Source organism: Nestor notabilis, unplaced genomic scaffold, assembly GCF_000696875.1.
Source record: "Nestor notabilis isolate BGI_N333 unplaced genomic scaffold, ASM69687v1 scaffold11696, whole genome shotgun sequence".
Lineage (NCBI taxonomy): Eukaryota > Metazoa > Chordata > Aves > Psittaciformes > Psittacidae > Nestor > Nestor notabilis.
This window is the reverse complement of record NW_009931600.1, coordinates 39,110-64,266: the sequence shown is the minus strand read 5'-3', so window position 1 is coordinate 64,266 and position 25,157 is coordinate 39,110. Positions and strand designations below refer to the sequence as shown.

The 25,157-nt window shown below is 37.0% G+C and overlaps 1 protein-coding gene across 1 annotated transcript in view; it reads left to right on the top strand.

Annotated features, from left to right (window-relative positions):
* KAL1 (Kallmann syndrome 1 sequence) overlaps positions 1–7,112 on the top strand; it is a gene marked incomplete at its 5' end in the record, with an annotated part of 57,760 nt that extends 50,648 nt beyond the window's left edge. Inside the window, 4 exon segments of the mRNA XM_010015990.1 lie at positions 1,466–1,631; positions 2,760–2,980; positions 6,226–6,367; positions 7,054–7,112. Coding sequence (XP_010014292.1) covers positions 1,466–1,631; positions 2,760–2,980; positions 6,226–6,367; positions 7,054–7,112 — 588 coding nt within the window.
* Positions 7,113–25,157: the final 18,045 nt, after the last annotated feature.

The window sequence follows — 25,157 nt, the reverse complement described above, 5'->3', positions numbered from 1 at the left end:
TGACATTTAAGGAGTTTATTTCCACTAGAGGTCAGGAAAGACTCTTTGTAAATATATCCAAATGCATTATGGGATTAGTTCATTATTGCTGCCCAAAGAAGTGGTAAATGATGCATCCCTGGCAGGGTTCAAGGCCTGGTTGGACAGAGCCTTGGGCAACATGGTCTAGGGTGAGTCATCCCTGCCTATGGCAGGAGGTTAGAACTGGGTGATCTTAAGGTGCTTTCCAACCCTAACCATTTTATGATTCTATGATTCTGTTTTCTCTCAGTCATCTTATGGTAATTGGTCCAATGTACTTTGGGGAACTGCTTCTTAAGGGGAAGAATTTAGGTATAAGCAAACAGAAGAAGGTGGATGCTACAAAATCTTTGGTACCAGATATGATAGGTCAAGGTGAATACAGGCCTTAAGTTTCCAGTGTTGAGCATTTAGGCCCTGTCACAATAAATTAAAATAGTCCTAAGGAGGTGTCAAGCCTGTTAGAGCACTCTTCTGGCAGATGGAAGGTGAGGAATCAAGTCCATTCTCAGCTCTATCTCTATGTCTCAGTGAAGATGACCTTCCAAGGGCACATTAGACTAATCCAATTTGGCATTAGAAAAAAGTAGTTATGTAGAAGAATGCTAGAAAATAGTGATTCTGAAGGGAAGTAAAGACCTAAAAGGCAGTGAAAGACTTTTGACCTTAGACAGTCAGGTATTATTGGACATCTTCCCAGAAAAAAAAACCAAAAAACAACAAAACAAACTAAAAAAGCAAACCCCACATTTTCCTCTCATATATGATTTCTCCTAAAGCTTTCAGGCTTTGATTTTCAAAAGCACTTTAGACAACAAGAAGAATGTAGCAAGACACTTACGCTTTTTGTAAAGTTTTCTTCTCTGGTTATTGTCTTTAAATGGAGACTTGTGCTTTGTAGTTCAGCTGTGGAGCTTTTCTTCCTGACAAGAAGATAGAAGTAGTTAATGTTCTAAAGCAAAAAAAAAAATAAAAAAAAATCTTTAATGCGATGCTGGACTTTGAATGTGCTTTTAAAAAGTTGAATGTAGATGAAGCCTGTCATTTACAACAGCTTAACTCAGCTTTCTTACGTTTATTTAATTCGACTAGCATTTACATCCTCACATTGCTACTCCCACTCCATCATGCCTCTAAATGTTAGAAGCCAGTTGTTTTGATGCAGCATGGCAAAGGAACTGTGTAGAATTGAAGGACATATCCAAATACCATGATAATATATTATGCTACTGAAAATAATCATAATGTAGGCAATGTTTGCCGTGTTGTCTGAGTAAAAGCCATGTAGGCATGTGTTAAGAATATCAAAAAAATATTTTATTGGAGAAAATATTTCATCTTCTGCCAACCTTTTCTTTTTCTTTTTTTTTTTCTTTTTTTCCTTTTTTTTTTTTTCCTTTTTTCCTATTTGCACCATGTGATCTTTCTGGTTTTCTTGTTGTAGGAAAACTACATAATTCTGAAGGACCTGGCATTTTCATGCAAATACAAAGTAACTGTTCTGCCTGCAAAATCTAAAGGTCGTTTTAAGGCTGAGAGTATTTTCTTTGTTACCCCACCTTGCTCTGCATTTAAAGAAAAAACCCACAAGCACATTAATTTTTAAGGAGGTAAGGCATGATATGGAGAACTAGCCAAATAGTTTCAAATTACAAAAAAAAAAAAGAAAAGTCTTTAAAGCAATTGTAAAATTAGAAATTAAGTTTCAGAACAAGTTAAAATATGATTGGTGCCTATGTGAAAAATCAACTAAAATACAGAGCAGTATAGATTTTGGCTAGTATATTACTGTCTTGTCAATTAGGTGATAATTTTAGTGGACTGTTTATAAACATATGACATTTGTTATTAGTTACTTTTTATTTTTGTAAGGAGAAACTGTTTCAAAACAGTTTGATTTTGTTTAGGTTAATTCTGCTCTCAAATAACAAATAAAGACACTCATATCTTTCACAGTGATGCCACAATGGTAGGTACAGCTGGAAGGTTATGGAAATCACAGAATTATGGATATATTGGTTGGCAAGGGCCTCTGGGGTCAGCTGATCCAGCTACCCACTTGAAGCAGGACTGTTGCCAGCACTAGGTCAAGTCAGCCATGGCTTTGCGCAGCCAAGTCTGGAAACCTCTCTCTTCATTTAGAGGGTGACCCTCTCATTTTGAGTCCCTAGTATCTCCAAGGCCACCTCAGAGCCCTGCTGGCCATGACTGCCATTTCCTCACCATCCCTCTTGACAGTTTCCAGTACTACAGCCTTCCTGGGCAGCTGCAACTAAGGCTTATGTTTCCCCTAATCAGAGTGCCCCTGTTAGCTTCTGATTCAGTTTTAGAGCATGGCTTACCTTTTGCCTACATCATGGAGTTCTGTGCTATCCTGCGGATTTTCTTGTGCTCCCAAAACTGAAAATCTGAGCTCAGGTATTCCGAAATACAGAGGAGCAGAAGGATGGCTGCCTGTGAATGAGGCATTTATATCTTTACATGCCATAGGCTTTCCTTTCTGTCACCTACAGCTGACAGCATTTGATCTGAAGTTTGAATTTGGCCCAAAATGCCAATGGAATATTTCAAAGGTAGGCTTTGGTTAACAGTGAAAGTCTGATGCCAGAAAGCTGCCAGGATCCTGGGTAATACCAGAAAGAGAGCTCTATCTGACCTTGATTTGTGGAATTAAATGAACTTTATTGAACATTATCTCTCAAAGTTTAGCTTATCTCTTCTGCTTTCCAAATTTATAGTGCCAGTTCTACCCAAAGTGTTGGCCAAACCCGAGAATCTGTCTGCGTCTTTCATTGTTCAGGAAGGTAACATCACTGGCCATTTTTCCTGGAAGATATCCAAGGCAGACCTTCACCAGCCCATGACAGGGTTCCAAGTCACTTGGGCAGAAGTAACCACGGAAAGCCGGCAGAACAGCTTACCCAACAGCATCATTTCACAGTCACAGATACTGCCAGCAGTAAGTTGTTTGTTACTTTCCTTTGCTGGTGGCTTCTTAAGTGTGTGTGTATTTTTAATGTTTAGTGGTGATGCAGATGTCACACATAGCATTCTCTGGCTCTGCAGGCAAGTTTGAGCAGGAAGTGCTTAATTCTTCCTACTTGCTGGAGCTAGAAAGCACAGCTACTCATCTGAATGACACATCAAACATTTTAATGTGCACAATTGTTGAATTAGCAACAATTGTCTGAGAAATGCCTGAAGGGAGGAAAAGATCATCTGTGTGGCAGTAGATGGTTTTTATTTTCCTTTGATGATCAGGCTGTTCAACTTGGAAGTTACTAGAGATTTACTAACTATTTGCTGTCCAAGTCAATGGATTTAAAAGAATTTTCTCTTCCTTTATATCACTTATGGCTCTAAGAAAAATAAAAATCACTTCCCCTTCTGCCAATATGCACCATTGTCCAATAGACAAATAATTTAAAGGAGAACTAGATTTCACTGTTTATTGAAAGTCCAAAAATTAATAATTTGAATTCTTCCTCCTATTTGCTTTAAGATGGCCTTTGCTACTTCAGTTCCTCCTCTGGCAGAGGCAGATGAAGAGCACTCCATTCAGACTCCACTGCCAGATCCACCAGTCAACAAAAGGGCTTAAGCGGTTGGCCTTGATCCAAGGTCTGCTAATAACATTAAGCAGTCTTTCCATTCACTTCAGTGAAGTGGATCAAGGCAATTGTTTCTAGAGCAGAATCTGCTGAAAATCTTTTCACATTTGTCTCCTCAAAAAATGCGCAAAATGTTTTGTTGAACACATCTTACATTCAATGCATTTTCCACAAATCCAAGGCAAGGTTCTCATCATTCTGTCTTAATTCCTAGCAGACTGACCTAGGGCTATAGGGCACCCATGTTTCAAAGCCCCTTGTTCTGCAGGAGAGCAACAGAGTTGACCATGGATTCCTTAGAACTATGGGGTCACTTAGCACAATAATAAGCAAAGCTACAGACCATGAGATGTTGATTTGCGCTTTGGATTTCATCTTTTTTCTTAGGGGCAGGCATACGTTTTATTCAGCATTTCTATTCCTTTTTTTAGGCTTTTGGTCCAGTTAGATCTGAAATATGTATAAAGTTTTATTTAAAACACTCCTTTGCATTGTGGTTTGCTTTAATTTTTTTATCTTTATTGTCCTCTAGTTTCACTAATGTAGAGCCTGGAGATTCATTTTATTTCATCTATCTATCTGTCTATCTATCTATCTATCTATCTTTGCCTATGGCAACTGGCTAACTTGCAGAAAACTCTGACTGCAGTTGAAACAGTATCTCCTACCTCTCAGAAACAATCAGAACATAGGGTATTTTATGGTAAGGATCATTCACTCATTCTCTTTGGTAGCCTCTGATTGATAAAAATATAACATTTGCACAACCAGGGCTGAAACGCCCATGTCCCACCTGCCAGAGGAGCACCTGAATGAGCAGAGTGAGTCTATGAATGTGATGTATGCGCTCCCCTCTCTCTTTCTCTCTCTGTCTTCCCCCTCATTTAGCAACAGCAAATTACCAGTTATTCTCACAGCTCGCTTAGTTTCCCCCACATAGCTAACCAGAAGAAGGCGCCTTTCAGCTTGCTGCCCGGCCCAGCCCGTACGGTTGCAGGAGCACACCTTGCCCACAGTGTCCAGCATCACTGCCCTGTTGTCTCCTTCCTATGACTGGGCCTTTCCAACTTGGAATAAAATGAATCAGGGCTTTAATTCCTTAACACCTGTTAGTCTTTAGCCAGGTGTATTCTCATTCAGGAGTGGGTTCTTTAAATTTACTCTGAAATTATTTTCATAAAATCATAGAACAGTTTGGATTGGAAGAGACTTTAAAGCTCATCTAGTTCCAAATCCCCTGCCATGGGTAAGGACACCTACTAGACCAGGTTGCTCAAAGCCCCGTCCAACCTGGCCTTGAACACTGTCAGGGATGGGGCAGCCACAGCTTCTCTGGGCGACCTGTTCCAGTGTCTCACAACCCTCCTAGTGAACAATTTCATCCTAATATCTAATCTGAATCTGCCCTCTTTCAGCTTAAAGCACTTATTTTGCACAAGTCTAAGTGACCACAAAAGGTATGAAGCACTGAAAAGTGAGTCCATCATGCCGGAGATGGGATTAAGAGCAGAAGGTAGATTCTTACAGTGTAATTAGGACAAAGCTGAAATCAGTGTAGCCACACTGTCGTGGTTCAAGCCCAGCCGGCAACTTGGAACCACACAGCCGCTCGCTCAATCCCCCCCCGCTTTACGCCTTCTAGACTCTGTGAAAAAGCCCCCGCTCCCGGAGGGATGGGGAGGAGAATCAGAGGAATGTAACTACCACGGGTTGAGATAACAGCGCTCCAGTAACTAAGGTATAATACAAACCACTACTGCTACCAATAATAATGATAAGGGAAATAACAAGGGGAGAGGACTCAACCGCTCACCACCCGCCGACCGATACCCAGCCCGACCCGAGCAGCGATCTGGGCCTTCCGGGTAACTCCCCCCAGTTTCTATACTGGGCATGACATGCCCTGGTATGGAATACCCCTTTGGCCAGTTTGGGTCAGGTGTCCTGTCTCTGCTTCCTCCCGGCTTCCCCTCCTCCCTGGCAGAGCATGAGACTGAGAAAGTCCTTGGTCAGAGTAAACACTACTTAGCAACAACTAAAAACATCGGTGTTATCAGCGTTGTTCCCAGACTGAAAGTCAAGAAACACAGCACTGCACCAGCTACTAAGACGGAGAAAAAATGACTGCTATAGCTGAACCCAGGACACACACTTAGGTTCACTAGCTGCAGCAGGGGCCCTAGGCCTGCCATTAATTATTTTACAAATTAGTAGAGTTTCCAAGCAGATCCAACATAAAAACAAGTTTATATAATGAACATGTTTATTGAAAAGAATGATTAGGAAGTGTTTTTGGGTTTTTTTGGGTTTTTTTTGGTTTTTTTGTGATGAGCATCCACTTTCCAGAACACTAAGGTACGATTTGGACCTTGTAAAAAAAGTCTGCTCAAAGGGAATGTCAAGCAAAAAAATTCAGAATATATCCTCTCATCAAAGTGATGTAGACATTAAATCCTTTCAACATAATTCTAAGAAAATGATTTATCAGTGCTGAGAGTGACAGAACCTGTTTAAACAACTGATCTTTGTGAGTAGAGCAACTGTGTTGTATTTTTAGATGCTTTGAGGACTAATGCAATTTATTTATTTTTAGGATCATTATGTACTTACTGTGCCCAATCTGAGGCCATCAATGCTGTACCGCTTGGAAGTTCAAGTGCTGACGACTGGTGGGGAAGGGCCAGCTACAATAAAATCATTTCGAACACCCGACCTTCCTCCATTTTCACCCCACAGTAAGTTCTACACCATTTTGACATGTAGGTGTATGTTACAAAACTTCAGTCCTCCACATCTAAACATTTTGCTTGAGCCTTAGAGTCTGTATTCATGTCAACAGCGTTCCATAAACTGAAGATGTGTGAAAATATGGGATTCCCCCAACCATCCCAAGCAACGATGGAAGCACATGCAGTGTTTCACTCAATTTCTGTGGTCTGATATTTGCTGTTCATTCCTCCACAGCTCTTTGGCTTATGTGTATAGCACTTGGGATTCAAAGCTGATCTGTCCTCCAAGTAGTAGCTAGGACTGGGATTCCTCAGCTTTCAAGATAAAATTTTGCTGGGTGCATTCAGTCCAGCATGGCTAAAGCCTGATCGTATTTCTAAAGCAGTTCAAACCTCTTAGTGACCATTTTCAGCATTTCATGTCTTTCTGAAAAGTACAACCCAGTGCTATAAAGCAAAGTAAAAAATATAATGAACTAGTCCAAGATTCATCTGCTTGAATCTTTTTGTCTTTTCACAGTCTCACTAAAGTTGCCTGCACTAAACATGCACATAGTTGTCAACACAGGCTGTTCACTTACAAACTGAAGGATTGCCAGCTGAAGACCTCACAAAGCTTTATAGTACTGCTAAATGTTGGTATTACATATTCTCTGTTTGATACGTGAATATTTTCCTATTCTTTTGTTTAGGACCTCATCTGAAGCAACATCATCCACATCACTACAAGCCATCCCCAGAGAAATATTAGACTATTTCAGTTGATTATACGAATAAGAGAAAAAAACTGAGCTCCCAAACAAAGTCTGGGAAAAGGCACATCTATAGAAGCAATGAACCCAGTTTTCCAGTGGAAGTTACCGTCCTGTATGATCTGTATCTACTTCTCTGTAGTTTAGCCATGAAGAATTGTATTTGCACCAAGACCAGGATGAAGCATACAGCAAGTATCATGTAATTACCACACTATTCCACAAACTGAAGATCGCATACAACTCAACACCTGTGAGAAAATCAGAAGTTTGTTCATTATAATGAATAGTTTTTTGCATATCTATGTTTAAAGTAGATTGAAATAGTGCAGCATGTACAGCTTTTTCTCTTAGTGACTTCAATGTTAATATTTGCAAGGTTGTCCTGTGATGTATACGTACTTTTGAACACTGGAGGCCATGTTCTCATCAGCATATTTAAATGATATATTTTACTTAAAGCTTTGCAGGTCACCAGTTTAAGCCCTAGCGTATTTTGCTATTAAAGAAGATCTCTGTAAGTCTGAAATAAGGACGTAAGTAAAATAAATACCAGTAGCAGAAGCCCTAAAATAGTCAGCATTTGATAATTGCAGTATCACCACAGAGGAGGACGACAATACATTTGTATCACCTATCTATTCTGAAGTAGTAATGTTCTAATGTGTAGATCTTCTATTAACATAGTTAATAGCTAAAATATATACAGGGTAGATGTATCATTGTAAAGGAACAAATGGCAATTGATAGAATGTTGAAAATTAATGGCAGTTAACACAATCAATTGATAGGTCCTACTTTTGAAATCTCACTTAAAATTTTTCGGTGTATAGTATTTCAAGATGAATAGTTAACGTTAACATTTTAGAAACTGAAATCCTGAGGCGCATATATTATTCAAGTGGCTGCAGAGCTACTTTTTGGCTTTTGATTTTGATGCGCATATTTCTTTTCCCCATGGATCTTTTGAACAGAAGGATGGATGTATTGGCTCTATTCTGCTGTTCTGCTTACAGAAAGAATTATGTGACAATATTCTGGCATCTGGAAAACATTGGTTTATAGTTTATTTGAATGCATTTTTCAAATTCAGACAGAAGGGTGCCCTTTTTAACCATGAGGGAATTCATATTGCCTTATTGTGCAATATAAACTGTCTAAGATAATTTGCCACACATAGAGACATACCTCGACAGTAAACAGAAACTGCTTAGATTTATTATCAAGATGATGGAAAGTATCTGCCAATAAATGTTCATACAAATAATCAGCTTCTAATGTTCAAGATGTTCAACGTGCTCCTGCATTCTTTGGCACCATTTCCATTGTTCCCTGTATCATCGTATGAGGATAACATACTTCAAACACACAGGAGTCAAACTGGCCACTTTTTCTACTAGCAGATGCTACAGACTCACTTATACTTCATATTTGCCTGAGATATTCAGTGTGAAAGCTCAGCCTTTACTGGTAAATTTATTTTCCTTCTCTTGGTAGTGTTTTGTGCAAAGCTAATATGAAAAAAAGAAATACACACCTGAAGCTGAGGATCAGTTATGTTTATCGTAGTAGAGTGTTCACAAAATATTCAAATACAGTTTGTCTATACTAAAATTTGTACCTTTTAGTTTCATGTGGGTTAATAACACAGGGGGTGAAGGAAGCTGAGTTGATTTTTGCTTATTTCAGTTTTCCTACATTTCTACCTTTGGTTTTAAAGAGGACCTTTCCCCCCCTCCATTCTCTACTTTGCTTGTTGTCTTTTTTGGTATGCACTCAGTGACAAAGAACTTTTCCAGACGTTTTCTATTGCTACGTGGTTTTGGCTTTTAACAGTATTTTTAAAAATATTAAAGGCTATGGTACTTTTAATTCCTTCCTCTATCATTCCATCATCCCCCTTTTTCCAAAATACATTAGGAAATAAACAGATGAACTCTTCTTCATAAAATCTGTCATATAAAGGTTTGTTCTAAATTTTGGCAGAAAGCCAGATTTGCAGAGATTTTTGTCAAGATGGAAATGTTTTGTGTGTACAAATGTTTACCAGGAAAACACAATTTGAATGGGACTGATGTGCAGCACTTTGACATTTAGATTGCACAGGGCATAGGTAAGGCTAGAAGTAATCTCCATGGTGTTTGCTGAGACCAGGAGTCAGTGGAATCAGGGAAAATAATTACCTCAGGTTTCTCTGAAAAATTCTGTCCAAAACTTTCAATCATAGTCTATTCTAGTTATGCTGGAACAAATCTGCAGTGACTTGATTAATGTTAATGAAATTATGTTTCATTCATAGTGACATGGTAAAGCATAGAACATGGATGTCCATCTTTATTACAATGATACCAAAGCTGTCTTGGAGATAAACTGGAAGTTAGCAGCCCTGAGTGATCATACCCGTAGTCTTGGCTGCTGACAGGAAGCCTCAAGCTTCTGAAATGAATGAGAATAGTTACTGTTTGCTGATGCCAGGTTCTTTGAAGCATTCAACTTTTAAAAGTAACAATGTATTTTTGAAGAACCTGGTGTGGTTTTCCCTTTTAAAGTAGAATCTGGAAATTAAAAAAAAATGTTGATAGAGTTGCATTGAACCAGTGTGTTATATAGGGTCTACTAAGGTGTAAATTATTTTTTTCCTTCTACAAACCAGCATATGAACTCAGCTCTCAAGTCACCCTCCAAAGCAAAAATGAAAAATACAAAGTCAACAAAGCCCATGCCTGGATGTTAAATTTCCAACTGTCAGTGATTTCCTGATTTTAGTGGTACAGATTTGAAGTTGATAGTGCCTAATTCATAAAGCATTGTTTGCTGAATTTTGCAGGGTATTGTCCTAATTTACTAGCCTAAGTCATTAAACATTTAATTCAGCAATAGAGTTGTAACTGCTATTTGATTCACTAGTTGAAGATTTATTTTCTCTAATGATGTTGCATAATACAGAGTTAATATTGATATTGGGATGGTTTTAGATACTCTGCACCTTTACACTGATGTATTATTTGCTATGTACGATTCTGATTAATATGTCTGTTGACATCAAGATGCATTTTGTTTATTTCTTAAAGGAGAATTATAAGAGTATGCTATTTTTGCTAACTGCTTTGTGAAGTGGATTTTTTCTTTTGTTCATCAATGATTTTTGTTTAAGAAAGAACAGTTTGTTCTTTGTTTTTTCACCAGTTTTGAGTTGCTTATAGAGCAGGAGAAACTCAAATAAGACAGAGCTTGTCCTGTATTTATATCTATGTGTATAATATTGAATATTCATTAAGAATATAGCGCATAGACAATAAACAAGAGGTCTGACTTCTGAAATGCTGAACATCCTCTACTTAATGGCTTCAGAAGGAGCTGAGGACATTATGCGGCAATGCTAACATTGACATTAATGTGTGACATGGTCACACACAAAGATAAAGAAATACTGATTGCTAATCTGAATGAGAATTTTACCGCTCGTATTAGCAGAACTGCATAGAAACTTTAATACTAAGTCAGTTTATTCCACGATGCTTTCATCTCCATGCTTCCAACTGGAGCAAGGGATTTAGGCCCTGATTTAGGAAGGTGTGCAGAAGAGGAAACTTCCATATGCGCAAAAGAAGTCAGTAGGGTGGAAGTAAACCTGTGCAGTTAAGAATGAGCTTTAGCAATGCCTTGAATAAAGCACAGATGTCAAAATTTGCTTGAATACCATATTGAATCAGGGCCTTATCGAACAAAATGTGAGGCCCAGACAGTTCTAAATTCTGTGTATGACACCATGAAACATTTTACTTTTGTCTTGTGTATATGTAAATGTCATTGTGATATTGACTTATTTATTAATTCATTTTCTTATACTGTGTGCCAAGTATATTCCTACCCTTTGGAGCAGCACCTGTGAACATCAATTACTAAAAATAATGTTATGCAAACTTGTGCATTGTAACCAGGAATATGATGCTAATAAGCTGTTGCATGTAGTTAAAAATAATTAAGAAAACCCTTTATTTAAAAAATGTAAATGAATACCTGCAGATGTTGATGATTATATATGGTTTTGCATGCCAAAACTCATTGTTCAGTTGTGGGCATGAAATGTAATGACTGTATTACCTCTACTGAATATATTAGTAAGGTACAATTTACAAAGTAATTAACAGAGCTCTATATGTAAAATTTTTCCTTCTGACTTAATTATATTGTAGTAGAGGTAACAGAACTGCTTTTGTTACCCAAATTGGCTGTAGAAATTATGTTCCTATAACACTCATTTAAAGTCAGTATTTATTTATGTATGTATTACACAAAGATTGCTCTTACGTGTTTGTCCTGTTATTTAGAAAAAAAAAAAAAATACACTTGTAAAAACAATTTGTAAAAAAAATGTAAATAGAGTCTGATTTCTTTTACCCACTATTTTCATGTTTAGAATTTGTACATATTTCTTTAGGTAATAAACTATCCTACATCAAAATCTTGCTACATTATCTCCTCCATACAGAATTTATAGTTTTGTTTTTCTTAAGTTGAAGACATAGAATCACCTAAGGAAAATCAGTGTCACGCCAGGTACCTTTGCTACATCTGTATTTCATTCCTTATAAAGTCATACCATTTTATCCTCCATTTACTGCAGCATTTTGTTTTATTTACAAAGAGATCAAAGTAATCTGAAAATAAATTTTGATATAATTTCAGTGTTTTACTTCAAGCAATCCTTGAAGTAAAATATCAGACTGAAGAACTTTCCATCCTATTCTCTGTTTTAATAGCACAGTTCACTGTCAAGGTTTGTTCACTCTTTGTAATACTAACTTAAAATAATTCAGATGTTGCTGGATCTATGTCAGTGGCCTGATCCTGCAAGTCAAGATTTTCATAATTGAAACTTCTGTTGAAATCTATGTACACCAGATTTGGAGTATTTTCTATTTTAAAGTGCAGTATCCCATGATTGAAATTCTATATTTTTATCGAATATAAATATCTGTCTTAGTACAAACATTTAGCTGTTTCGAATTGCCAGAGATGTGCTATCATTCTCAGATGCGGTATCTTTAGTTCAGGGATGCACCTTTGACTTACTCTTGACATACCTAATAAACATTTATATTTTGTTAACTTGAACATAAACTTCAAAATTTCCTGGTATTGCTTTCTTATTAGAATAACTGCTTGAATATTTGGGTTTTATTTTCCTTTGACATAGATGGATAATATTTAGAAAAACCCATATAGTTTAATTTCTCTGAGAGTTTGACTATTTAATTGTATTTGCCATTTTGCTTCTGTAAACCCAGACAAGAATGATGTGTCACTGCAGGCAGATAAGTTGTCATAATAAATAAATACTTCAAGCGTACTACACACTTTAATTCAAAATAGCCATTCTTTTTTTCTCCATAACTTCAAGTAAATATTTTATTCAACATTGAATTAAAAGCGACATTGACTGGATTATGTGGATTATATGAAAAAAAGCAAATTTACTATATATTGAACAGTATTGGTAATTTTGGTTTTCCATTTTATGGTTTGTGCTTCTGTACAACTTGGCTTTTGTGCATCTCAAAAAGAATTAATACAATGAATACAACAAAAGCTTTCTACAGTACAAAAACCCACCCTCTATACTTCTGTTTTCTTATTACAGGTGTTGCATTGTCATTTTATGGATATATGCCAGCCTCCTTGAGGAAAGCCTTGGGCCAAAACAGTCACTGTTAGTCTGTCAGTGGCAATGCAACACCTGTGAGGATAAAGAAATCACCAGGGAGAACTCTGAGAATGTAATCTTTGAAACAGAGTCAATATGCAAGACTCCTGCTGATTTGAAGGGGATGCAGTTCAGCAGAAGCAAATTGCTGTGTCCCTTTTGGATTATGCTTCATAGCCTTCCTGCTTCTACTCAAGGTGCTGGCAGGAGCATAGATTAATATTCAATACATTCCTTGCTATAAGCATTTACTGACTGTGCCATGTGGCACAGAAACGAAAGAATTTGTGAGTGCTTTCTGTACCCAGTTCATCACCTGTGATGGTGGCTTACTCTTGTTACTTAATAATAAACTACATTCTGGAGGTCTGTTACTTCTCAGTGGAAGATCAACTTTGGAAATAGTGGATCGTCATTTTTCAGTCAGGCAAATATGCTACACACAAACACCCCTTTATATTCTTGTGCAAATGTATTTGTACACCAAACAGAGCTTGCTTGTCTTTTTTTTTTTTTTTTTCACGAGCTGCCCAGTAATATATATGTGCATTAGGTTCAAAATTGTCAATGTTTAAAAGTAACTCTGGATTTTCTGATTAATACTGATTAGCCAAGATATTTTTCCTATTTTTATAATTTCATTTAGAAAATGTTGCCTGTTTGAAATGGTACAGACTGCATAGTTATTCGTAGATACAGAGTGATAGGTTGTAATTTCCATGCTGTCATGTGAAAGGTAGAGGGAGCAGATTGGGGACGTAAGAGCATAGATGGCATAAAAAGAAGCTAGTTGCGATTTATTTATTTCTTTGCACACACCCAATTTCCAGTATGAAGAGTCCTCTGAAAACATTTAAAATAATATTTTAAAATTATTTTCTGAGATGTGCTGCAATACTTAATTGAAAAAGAAATATTTTAACCTTTCAGTGAACATACCTCCAAGCCAAAATCAATTAGATGGTAACTCATAAAAAAGAATATATAAGAAAAAAATAAGCTGGTGGATGCTAACAGGTTTCTCAGAAGACTTAAGGACGACTTTTCTTTTTGCTTGGTGTTTATTGAATCATACTGAAGATAGACAAGATCCGTATGCAGTTTTCTTGCTTTGAGTGAAATACTTCTTATCACAAAGGATCCCATTTAATTGGCCAAAGGAACTTCATGCCTGGCTGATGTACAGTGGCTTAACACTTCAATGATGCACTAGTGAATGAACCCTGTACTTTTTAATTTATCTGAAGGTTGTATTAATTTGTGTCCTCTTTGCCTGAACTTCAGTGGTTTTTGTTTTGTTTTATAATGGATCACTGTTCATTGCTTTTTGTGTGTGTTCACTGTGAGAACTCATTTGTCAATCATAATCATACATGATACACTCAAAGCATGTTTCTCTTCACTGCTCATTACTATAAAGATTTAGTTTTAAGATACCTTTCTAATGAAAAATAAAGCCATTAAGATAATATATATATTCATTTATTTAGAGGTGATTTCATTAAAGGGCTCCTTTTCAACAAAGTAATATTAGGTTTTAGATATAAAGTATAGCTACAGCTGCATCTGATTTAAATTTTTATGTCTGTAATATAGTTTCGGAGAATAGGAAATCTTACTGTCTTTTTACAAAACAGCCATGCTAGCCACAGGAAATTGTAGCAAGCACACAGAAGCTGATTAAACTGATGTATATCTCTCATATTTGCAGCTTCATAAATGCAGCTAAAACAAATTATGTTCAGTTTAGCTAAATACATCACTTAGAAAAACTGATCCCAATTCATCTGCAAGAAAGGAGGTATGGATGAATACCAGAAGTCTGGAGAGAGGTGTAGCAGGAAAAATACAAACTTCTGTACCTGAGTAATATCAAACAGTGAAAAGCTGACACAGCTTAAATTATCTTTATATGTTTTTTCCCAATCACTAATAGGTAATATTCAATACTATCCTAAGATGATCCCACATTTATTTTGTAGGCAATTTGTAACTTTTGCAAGTAACTTTATAAAATATATGGAACCAATAACAGAAAATTAATCATTTTATTTCATAAAATTTCATTAAGAAGTAATATTTAGAATCATAGAATGGTTTGGGATGGAAAGGACCTTAAGATCATCTAGTTCCAACCCCTCTGCCATGAGCAGGGACACCTCGCACTAAACCATGTTGCCCAAGGCTCTGTCCAACATGGCCTTGAACACCGGCAGGGTTGGAGCATTCACAGCTTCCTTGGGCAACCCGTGACAGTGCCTCACCACCCTCACTGTAAAGAACAACTTCCTTATATCTAATCTAAACTTCCCCTGTTTAAGTTTAAACCCATTGCCACTTGTCCTACCAGTACAGTCCCTAATGTAGAGTCCCTCCCCAACATTCTTATAGGCCGCCTTCAGATACTGGAAGGTTGCTACGAGGTCTCCACACAGCCTTCTCTTCTCCAGGCTGAACAACCCCAACTTTCTCTGCCTGTCTTCATATGGGAGGTGCTCCAGCCCCCTTATCACGCTCATGGCCCTCCTCTGGACTTGCTCCAACAGCTCCATGTCCTTTTTATGCTGAGGACACCAGAACTGTACACAATACTCCAAGTAAGGTCTCAGAGAGCAGAGTAGAGGGGCAGGATCATCTCCTTTGACCTGCTGGTCACGCTTCTTTTGATGCAGCCCAGGATGCGGTTGGCTTTCTGGGCTGCAAGCACACACTGAAGCCAGGTCATGTCAAGTTTCTCATCAATCACCACCCGCAAGTCTTTCTCCACAGGGCTGCTCTCAGTCTCTTCTCCACCCAACCTGTAGCTGTGCCTGGGGTTGTACCAACCCAGGTGTAGGACCTTGCACTTGACTTCGTTAAACTCCATGAGGCTGACATCGGCCCACCTCACAAGCATGTCCAGGTCCCTCTGGATGACATCCCTTTCCTCTAGCGTATCAACCGAGCCACATAGCTTGGTGTTCTTGGCAAACTTGCTGAGGGCGCACTCAATCCCACAGGCCATGTCACAGACAAAGATATTGAACAACACAGGTCCCAACACCAATCCCTGAGGGACACCACTCGTTACTGGTCTCCAACTGGACATTGAACCGTTGACCATAACTCTTTGCATGTGGCCATCCAGCCAGTTCTTTATCCAGAGTGGTCCATCTATCAAATTCATGTCTCTCCAATTTAGAGACAAGGATGTTGTGCAGGACAGTGTTGAACACTTTGCACAAGTCCAGGTAGATGATGTCAACTACTCTGCCGCTGTCCATCAATTCTGTAGTACCATCATAAAAGGCCACCAAATTGGTCAGGCAGGATGCATCATTCTTGAAATCATAGAAGCATAGAGCGGTTTGGATTGGAAGGGACCTTGAAGATCACGTAGTTCCAACTCCTCTGCCATGGGCAGGGGCACCTTCCACTAGAGCAGGTTGCTCAAAGCCCTGTCCAGTGCCAGGGATGGGGCATCCACAGCTTCTCCGGGCAAACTGTGACAGTGTCTTACCTCCTTCACAAGGAAGAATTTTTTCCTTATACCTAATCTAAATCCCCGCTTTCAGATTAAAGCCCCTACCCCTCATCCTATCGCTACATGACCTTGTACACAGTCATGCAGGAAAGCACCTACAGTAATGAGGTCCTGAGCTGCCAAAAGCTGGAGCTGCACTGGATGTCAGTCAAAAGGAAAAAATTTTTGTCCTAAAGGCAGGGTTTGAGCTCACCGGGAGACTCATCACACAGTTGAAATCCAGAGCCTTACATACTCAGTCCTTCTGGCAAGATATTAGGTGCCAAGCAATAGTTTTTCTCTCTTTGTATAAGTTCTGCGATAGATAGAACCGTGATAGTCAAACATTAAAAACCAAAGGCAATTTGCATTCAAGAGAACACAGGCAATGAAGAGACCTAGACATATACTAGTTCCTGAACTGCCCTAACTGTGAGAAAACTGTGACAGAGGCAAGGCATTTCTGCATAATCATCAGTTTCCACTTTTGCCTATTGAACCATTTAGTTTCTGATGAAGGAAAGGGGTGCTGCTCTGGCTTTAGCAACAGTGACTGTGAAATACTTGGAAGCTTAGACTTCTGAAATCAATAGGTTTCCTTTATATTCAAAAGACAAGTCTGAATGCACAACTTACTGCATTACAATTGAAAGAAAGCCATTTCCAGGAATTGTGAAGCATGTGTTAAAATAAATTTGAATGTGGAAATATTGAAATACTTATAGATAAAATAAATACTTATAGATCAAGTAAATGTTTCTCTTCCTCTTCAGATAGTTCATAATGACTCAGTAAAAGAAAAAGAGTCACCCTTTAAATGAACCCACAGGCACCGATAAGAAAATAGAAAAGATAATTTGATAAGACACTGTGGGAACAAAACTACTAAAAAAAAAAAAAAAGAAGAAAAAAGATATTAACGAGGTGATGAGTGAAAAAGTATTAATAACTATGATTCAAAATCCTTGTTTTTTCTTAAATAGTATTCTTAGAAATGATAGAACAATATAAGAAGTGAAGTTACTAAATCAGAAATTGTTGAAGAGAGCATTTCTGTAAATTCTACAGCATCAATATGTGTAATGTGCCTCTAATCTCTCATGGGAATTGAAAAAAAGCCAATGTTGGGAAGCCTTTAGCTGCAACATTTCAGTGCGGCTGGACATCTTGGAATGCTGTATTTAGTTATCATCATATTGTACTTAAAACATGTTAATGACATTAGAAAAAAATATTTATGTCTTATCTAAGTGATGGCTAGATTCAGCACTGTAAGAACAAAACACACTGTCAGTTTATTAATGACTGCTACTTTGTTTTTTGCCATGTTTTTTAGTTGTATGAGCAACAAGAACGGCAAAAATGCATAAACAAAAGACATGGAAAAAGGTCTTTTGTTTCAGTAAATTCTACACTGATTTTAGGCCATTATTGTCAAATTTAGGCCAAGCTTTTTCCAATTGCTTTTAATCTCCTTCTCAATGACTATGAGTTTGTTAGGCATTTCAGTATTTGGAATACCATTAATACTGAGTTTGTCTAATGCACATGCCTTCCCTGTGTCACTACGGTAGACTTTGCTCTAAACAAGGCAATTTATATGTCCTCAGGGCTATTGAACACTATCTGCAACTGCTCCAACTGGTTCCAGTGATCATATCTTGTAAAGTCACTTTACAAATCAGTCACCTCTGCTCTTAAATCCATTTTAAATTTAATAGTAGTACTGCCAGATTTGAGATTAACAAACCTAACCTGCTCATTATTGTTGACTTTGAAAACAGATCCTAGGTTACGTGAAGCACTTATGCTTCATTAAGTAATTTCTCTAATTCTTTCTTTTTGTCAGACAGTCCTTCTGACTTCCTTTACACATCTTGGATATAGTTCTGTTGTCTGAGCCTCTCTCCTTTCAGTTGTCTTCTCCATTGTGCCTAACAGCCACAATGCAGCCACGAGAAATACACTCTTCTAAAAAGCATTTTTATGGAATTCCTTGTTTCTCTCAGGATTTTGCCTTTGCTTTTTCTTGACCACCATCCCCCTATTTTTTTATTTGATATCTTGAATTTTACCTGAGTTGGACTGTGATGTTTGTCTATTACCAATTTAAGAGGAAATTCAATTATTAGCTGCAAAATGAGGGGGTTGTTTTTTTAAATTCCAATTACTAAACACTCTGTAATGTATTCCTCAGTTTCAAAACTGAAAATTCTTGTTTATATGTCAACTTCACGAAGTTTTTATCTTATACTGATAACTATTTTGTGGCAAAAGACTTGCCTGTCTGGTACAATATATGTTTCAGGTTGCTTACTTTTTTAACGAATATCATCACCATTTCTTTTTAATAGAGGTCATCTAGCAATGCTACTGCGTTTCTCATTGCATATATTGTGAGAAACTTGTGCTTTGCAGCTTCGTGTGAAGTTTCCTTTTCCCAATATTTTGTGCTTTGTACTTTCCTCTCAGGTTATTCAATAAGTGAAAAATCTTTTAAAAAGCTAGATTGCAGTTACTTGTTTTTCTTATTAGTCTTCTTCAAAATGAGTCTATTTCTCTAATAAAGGATCTAAAAATGACAGAAAAAAAGTAAATATTTGTAATGATAAGAATTTCCCCCACCACCACTATGGTGTTATTTGCTTCATAGAATGTTTATACTTTTGGCTCTGTTACAGAGATTTTCCCTAAAATGCTGTTACCTTTCCTTGCCTCCTTCCTTGTTACAAATTTAAAGGGATGGATGTATCCTCACAACAACTAATAATTATGTCACCAAAAAATTTATTTGATATTATATTAGGTAACCTTTAAAATGTTTTAGAAGCATGACTTTGTCCACAGCACTGCACTCTGTGAGTGCAGATTCATTCCACTGTAAACATGCACCGTTTACAAAAGTGTATTTCAGGAAGTATTTCGAGAATGTAGTCAGGCATTTAGCTAAGGCAAGAGCTTTTTACTAAAGACATTTATCTTCTCTTCAACCACTTACCCCTAAGGATGGAAGATTTCATATTCTTTTATCCTATTTTGCTTTTAATTGTGGCTGGCAAAATAATACCCAGTATTGCAAAACTCATATATGCTTGAAAAATCATAGGCTTCTCTAAAGAGAAAAAATATGTGGTTTGGTTTTATTTTAATTTACATTTTGTTTTCTTGTCAGTCAGGACTTATGTTTTTGAGCTTTTCTCTGTTATTAGGAATGTTGTAATTTTACAAAAGTAACAGTAACGGAAGAGGAGAGATAGGAAAAGAAGGATGTGAAATACATGAAAAGAATTTAAAGGATTAGGTTGAACGAAAAACCAAGTAACATCACTTTTTTGACAAGATTGTAAGATTTGTCAATGACAGTGGTGATGGGAGTGACAGTGGCACCCATCTGTTGACAAGACTTGACATTCTGGGAGGCATGTTGCCGCTGAGGAACCTAAATCCTTGGTGTTACTGAAACATTGCTGAGGCTCTTCCAACCCTCTGAACACCACCTCATGCTTATGTCCCACATGGGTGTTAATAACAGTACTGGGAATAAATTTACACAGATTAAAAACTACTGTAAGGCTCTGGGAATGAGGAGGTGAAGGGGTCAGGAGCTCAGGTGGCTTTTTGGTCGATTCTGCTAATCAAAGTTCAACGCTTAGGGACAGATGTGACATGGAGATAAATATGTGACTGAACAGATGGTGCTGCCAGCAGAACGTCAGCTGCCTTGACCATGGAACAATGTTCTGTAAACCTGATGGCACAAGAAAGAATTACACCTCTCCCACACCAATTTACTGGTGTATTGAGACAGGTTTACAAAACCCACCAAATCAGTATGAACTATTCTGCCCTTAGCAAAAATCTAAGTATTGTCAAGAAAATAAATATTTACCGTAAGGTTAGAGGAGAGACAAAAAGAAGAATGGTGGGTTGGTCCACCAAACATATTAGATAATGTAGGGATTAAGTAGGAGGAACTGGATGCTTTATTACATGGCAAACATTCTGCTGTAAATGACATTTGGTTGATTAAAAACATGCCAGATGATTCATGACATAGAATCATAGAATCATAGAGCCAGCTTGCTGGAAAAGACCTTTAAGATCATCTAGTCCAAACTTTATTCCAGGACTGCCAAGTCCACCATTAAACTATGTCTTCTAAAAGATGCTGAGATCTGAGCAACTGTGCATAAAAACTTCTTTACTTTTTATACTGTCAAAAAGAACTTGGTAAGAAAACCTAGGTTATGGATGTCTATTCTGATAACATGTAAAGTAGGATGATAGACATCCCTTCCAGGCAGTCCAACTTGTTTTGGAACATGGTGGTGTTTGTTAACACCTAATAGACTCAGGAGGCAAAATCCTACAGAGAGGGATGTTATAAAGAAACTGGAAGCTGTTAGGAAAGTAATATCAAGCTGTACTCACAATTTAACTAACTTGCAAGGTACTGATGCCATATATCAGAAAGCAAACTGCTTGTGGGCAGTTCAATAAAGATGCAAATAGGAAAAGTACATAAACAAAAGTATAAAGGAAGTTCACTTAGCAAAGGATTGGAAAAAAAAAATAACAAGGTCCCGCCTGTGAAAACTTAAAAGAATATATAGGCAACAAAATAATCACCAATATATATTTGTACCAATCAAACTGTAACAGTAGCAAGATTTCTTCATACAACATAACAACAAGCCTTCAAGGTAGAAGAGAAGAGCATTTCTGCGTATCTTGATTTTAGCAGAGCTTTTGACTTTCTCTTCTACTCTTAGGGTCAAATTCGAAAAATATTATTCAGATTAAGGTGTTACAGTATATGCAAACTTTGTTTCAAAAAATGTTTAAAGAGTAATTACTAATGGTACATGTCAGTTTTGAAGAAAGTAGTGTACTACAGTAACGCTTGCTCTGTCCAGGATTATGTATTGTTTTCATCAGTGTTTTGGAGGATAAAATAGGGAGTTCTCATTAAATTTGCAGACTTGATAAAGGAAGTACATCTCAAAGCAAGCTTAGAATTTAAAGACACCTCAAGTTAATGGTATGCTTTATTTTAAAACACTAGCTATAATAGGGGTAAACAAAAAGTACTTCACTAGACCTAGAATAATCTGCTAGACACTACAGGTTGGGGATCAGCTAGCTGAATAGTCATCTTATAGACAAGAATTCATGGGTTAAAGAAAAATTGTCCATAAGCCAACAATATTGTACTGTTGCAAAAGAAAATAATGCAAACTATACTGAATTATTTAAAAAGAAATGTGACACTGGAAATTAAAAAAAAATTAAATTAAATATCATTCTACTTGGCACTACTACAGCTTCTGTGGGAGTATTATTCTGAGAATGAAGCTCACTTTAACAAAGACTGTAGAAAAATTACAGAGCAAAGAGAATAATCAGAGTTCAGAAAACATGGTTCATGGTAAAAGAATAAAGGACTTCTAGAAGATGGTAATTTAGAGAGTAGAAAAAGCGAAGAAATGTTACTTACTTCCAACTAAGTAGAAATGTGCTACTGTGAGAATCAGGATGAAGAATATCTGACGGATGGATTCAAATTTAAATATTTGGAAAATATTTTGTATTAGTGACAACATCGTCTGAAGATATGTGGTTTCCAGGGCTTAAAAGCCATTGAACTAAACTTCTGTCCTAAGCACAGTTCATTTTGTTTTCAGGCACAAAGATGTTTAAAGGTGTCAGTCAGCTTTGAATGTGTGAGAACCAGGCCCTTACTTCAATCCTGAACTAGAAAGACTTGTTTTCAGGCGAATTGGATATCTGGGTAGGTGCAGTACAAGTGGAGTGGACAGAGAAAATCCCCAAGCAGTGCCACAAGGTACCCTGAGCTATAGGGTGATTGTTGCTGGTGGTTATACCGGTAGAAGGACAAGATTCCATAAAAAGCTCTCTTCCTCCCACCTAGTTGCTGAAGTGGTGATGGCAGAATTCATGCAAGGAACAGGGATGTGGACTGTCTCCCATCTTATGTACAATGCCCTGTAATGCCATCATGCACAAAACTTAAAAAAAATTAAACATTTCTAGATTTTTTCAGATGTTTATTAGATTTTTGAGTTTTTTACTTATCTGTGACAACCTTTGAAAGTTATCAAGTTACTTTGTTTAATCACCATGTCTACTTCACCTAGAAGGAAAAGTGAACACAGTTTAACACCCTGCCTTGAAAGGAGCTTTCCCAGATCTCATCAACGCAATGTTACAGTGTTTCCTTCAAGAAACTGGGAAGTTATTCTCATTGACTCCAAAATGACCTGATAGGAAAATAGCAGGATGGAATGTACAATTTTTTAAATTTGGTGTGATAACAATCATTTAATGTAAAACAGTGATAATTTGATAACTTTATATTGAATTTAACATGGGCAGAACTGGACCACAACATAAGAAAAATTCTCAAATTTTTAAGATGAATATTAAATGCTTTGGAACTGGCACTGCAAAAGATATAACTCATATTTCTAAACTGGAGCAATATAACTGCAGAATTTGCCCTTCTTTCAGGAGTTAAATCAATTATATCTTGTTGAAGAGAGATGCATTAATTGTCATCTGAAAGTGGAAAAAAAAAGGAAACATATTTTTCTTATATTTTAGCTATATTGGATTTCTTGCTCCAGGGTGTATATATCTACGGTGGAGGAGGAAGGAAAATGAAACCAACAAAATAGATTGATTTAGTACTATTTCAATCATACTACTAATTACATCTTCTTTATGTCTAAATTGATGGATTTTTTGACTGCTCCTTTAGGCTGGAGTCTAAAGATACTGTGTGGTCCTTCCTCCTGCTTGTACAGCCTTGGGTTTCAGAAGGTAGCCTGGACCTGCAGAGCAGAGGGGAACTGCAGAGAGCTGTTAAAATATTCCCAGACTATTCTGGAGGGCTGAACCAAGAAAACAAGGATGTAGCCCTTCCTACAGCCTCAGCACAAGCACTATTTTCCACTCATGCACAACCTACTGGTATGCTCGTAGACTAAGACAACAAATACTGTTTTTCTACATAATTTTTGATTTTAGAATGCAAGAAAAATGACTAGCTATTTCTATAGAAAATATTCAATTCAAATGAAAACACAGATTGTAAACATGGTGTGTTCTCTGTTAATTTAACAGAATTAGACATCTTACTGCAGCAGAGTTCTCCACAAGTTCAACGGTACTTTGGGGAATACTTTTAGTTCATGAGATAAAAACTAGAGCATTAAATACATGCAGCTGGTTCAAATGTAATGTGATTTACTTGGACTTGTGGCCAAAATTGTCAATAAACTTTTGAGTAATTAGAAAATGGTTAAATGACAGTTCTGAGCTGCTGCCCTTACTCGACTCTGGGTTATACCATACTTTTCCAGGAATGTCATCAAAGCTTGTCATAGTATATTCTCATTGGTTTTGAAGCACATTTATGACAGAGAGTTAAAGGGTACCAGGTGGATGTTAAAATCTATTTGTCACCCTAGGATGTAAAACTGCCATTACAGAAGGTCATACATTAACATTTGCTTTAGATAAAAAATGTCTTGAAATTGTTAATAAGTAAATCTTTGAAAAAAAAATATTAGACTGCTTTCATTTTAATATCTTTTAATAGACAAGCACAGTAGAGGAAGAATAAATATTGGCTAAATAGACAAAAAACCACATAGTCAAAGATTCAGAAAGGTATATCTGCACTATGTGTCTGCAATTATTCATCACCTAGATATATTGCCTCTTGAATGTAAAGGTCAGTATTGACTAGAAGTTTCCGCTGCTACTAAATAATTCTCCATTCTTCATCACTTCTGTGCAATTTATTTCTGTCAGCTCTGCATATGACATTTGCCTTAATGCTGTTTACTATGTGCGGAAAAAGGAACGACCAAGTGGCTGTGTGTTTCGTTATCTTTTAGGGTACACTGATGCAAGAAGACATAGTCAAAGGCACCTGAGTCCTGACACAGTCCAATCCAATCATATTGCAGAGGTCTCAATAGAAAGGCTGCCAGGCACCCATCCTGTCAACAGGAAAGGCCAGACTCTTTCTCAGGACTAGAAAACAGAAGAATTGGGATCGAACTCAAAGCATCACAGTTTGCTGTGTAACCTTTGGTAAACCACAGAATTTTGCTGTTTCTTGATTTTTGCTCAAGTGAAATGTATCTAACAGCAATATCTTGGTTATCTACTTAGGTAATAAATTCTTCTGCCTAGAGATTTTTTACCTGACGTTGTATAATGTATAGATAAATACATCCTCAAGCTTCTTCTAGGTATTGGTTTGGTAGAAAATAAGTAAAGACAGAGAATTTCAAAAGTAAAATACTCTACTCTAGGATTTCTGACTTGATTGGCTATTTAAAACAAAACAAAAAACAAATCAATACATTTAGTTAGTTGAATAAGGTAATTAAAGCCTTCTGCTAGGACAAGCAAGATAAATTATTCCGTTCTGGTCTTTCTTTCTTTCTCTTCTGCTTTCTGCCTCCCCTTGCAACTTCCCTTCACCAATACTGGCATTATGTGTACAGTACAGCTGGTGTCCTCCCACAGATGCTTCTATCTAGTTACATACCTTCAGGAGGAGAAAGAAGTATATGTGCTGGCAAATTTTAAGCATATGAAGTAAAAGTATAATTCTAAGATGCTGAACAGCCGAACAGGTAACAGCTAGAAAATCAATACAGAGAGAACATGGAATGTTTGATGATGTTGGGTTGACTAGCTTTTTATGTAGCATAATTGTGTTTGAAACAACAAAGTAAAAATGAGGGCGATATTGTTTATTCAGATCTTTAATAGACATTTGGCTAGTCTGCAAAA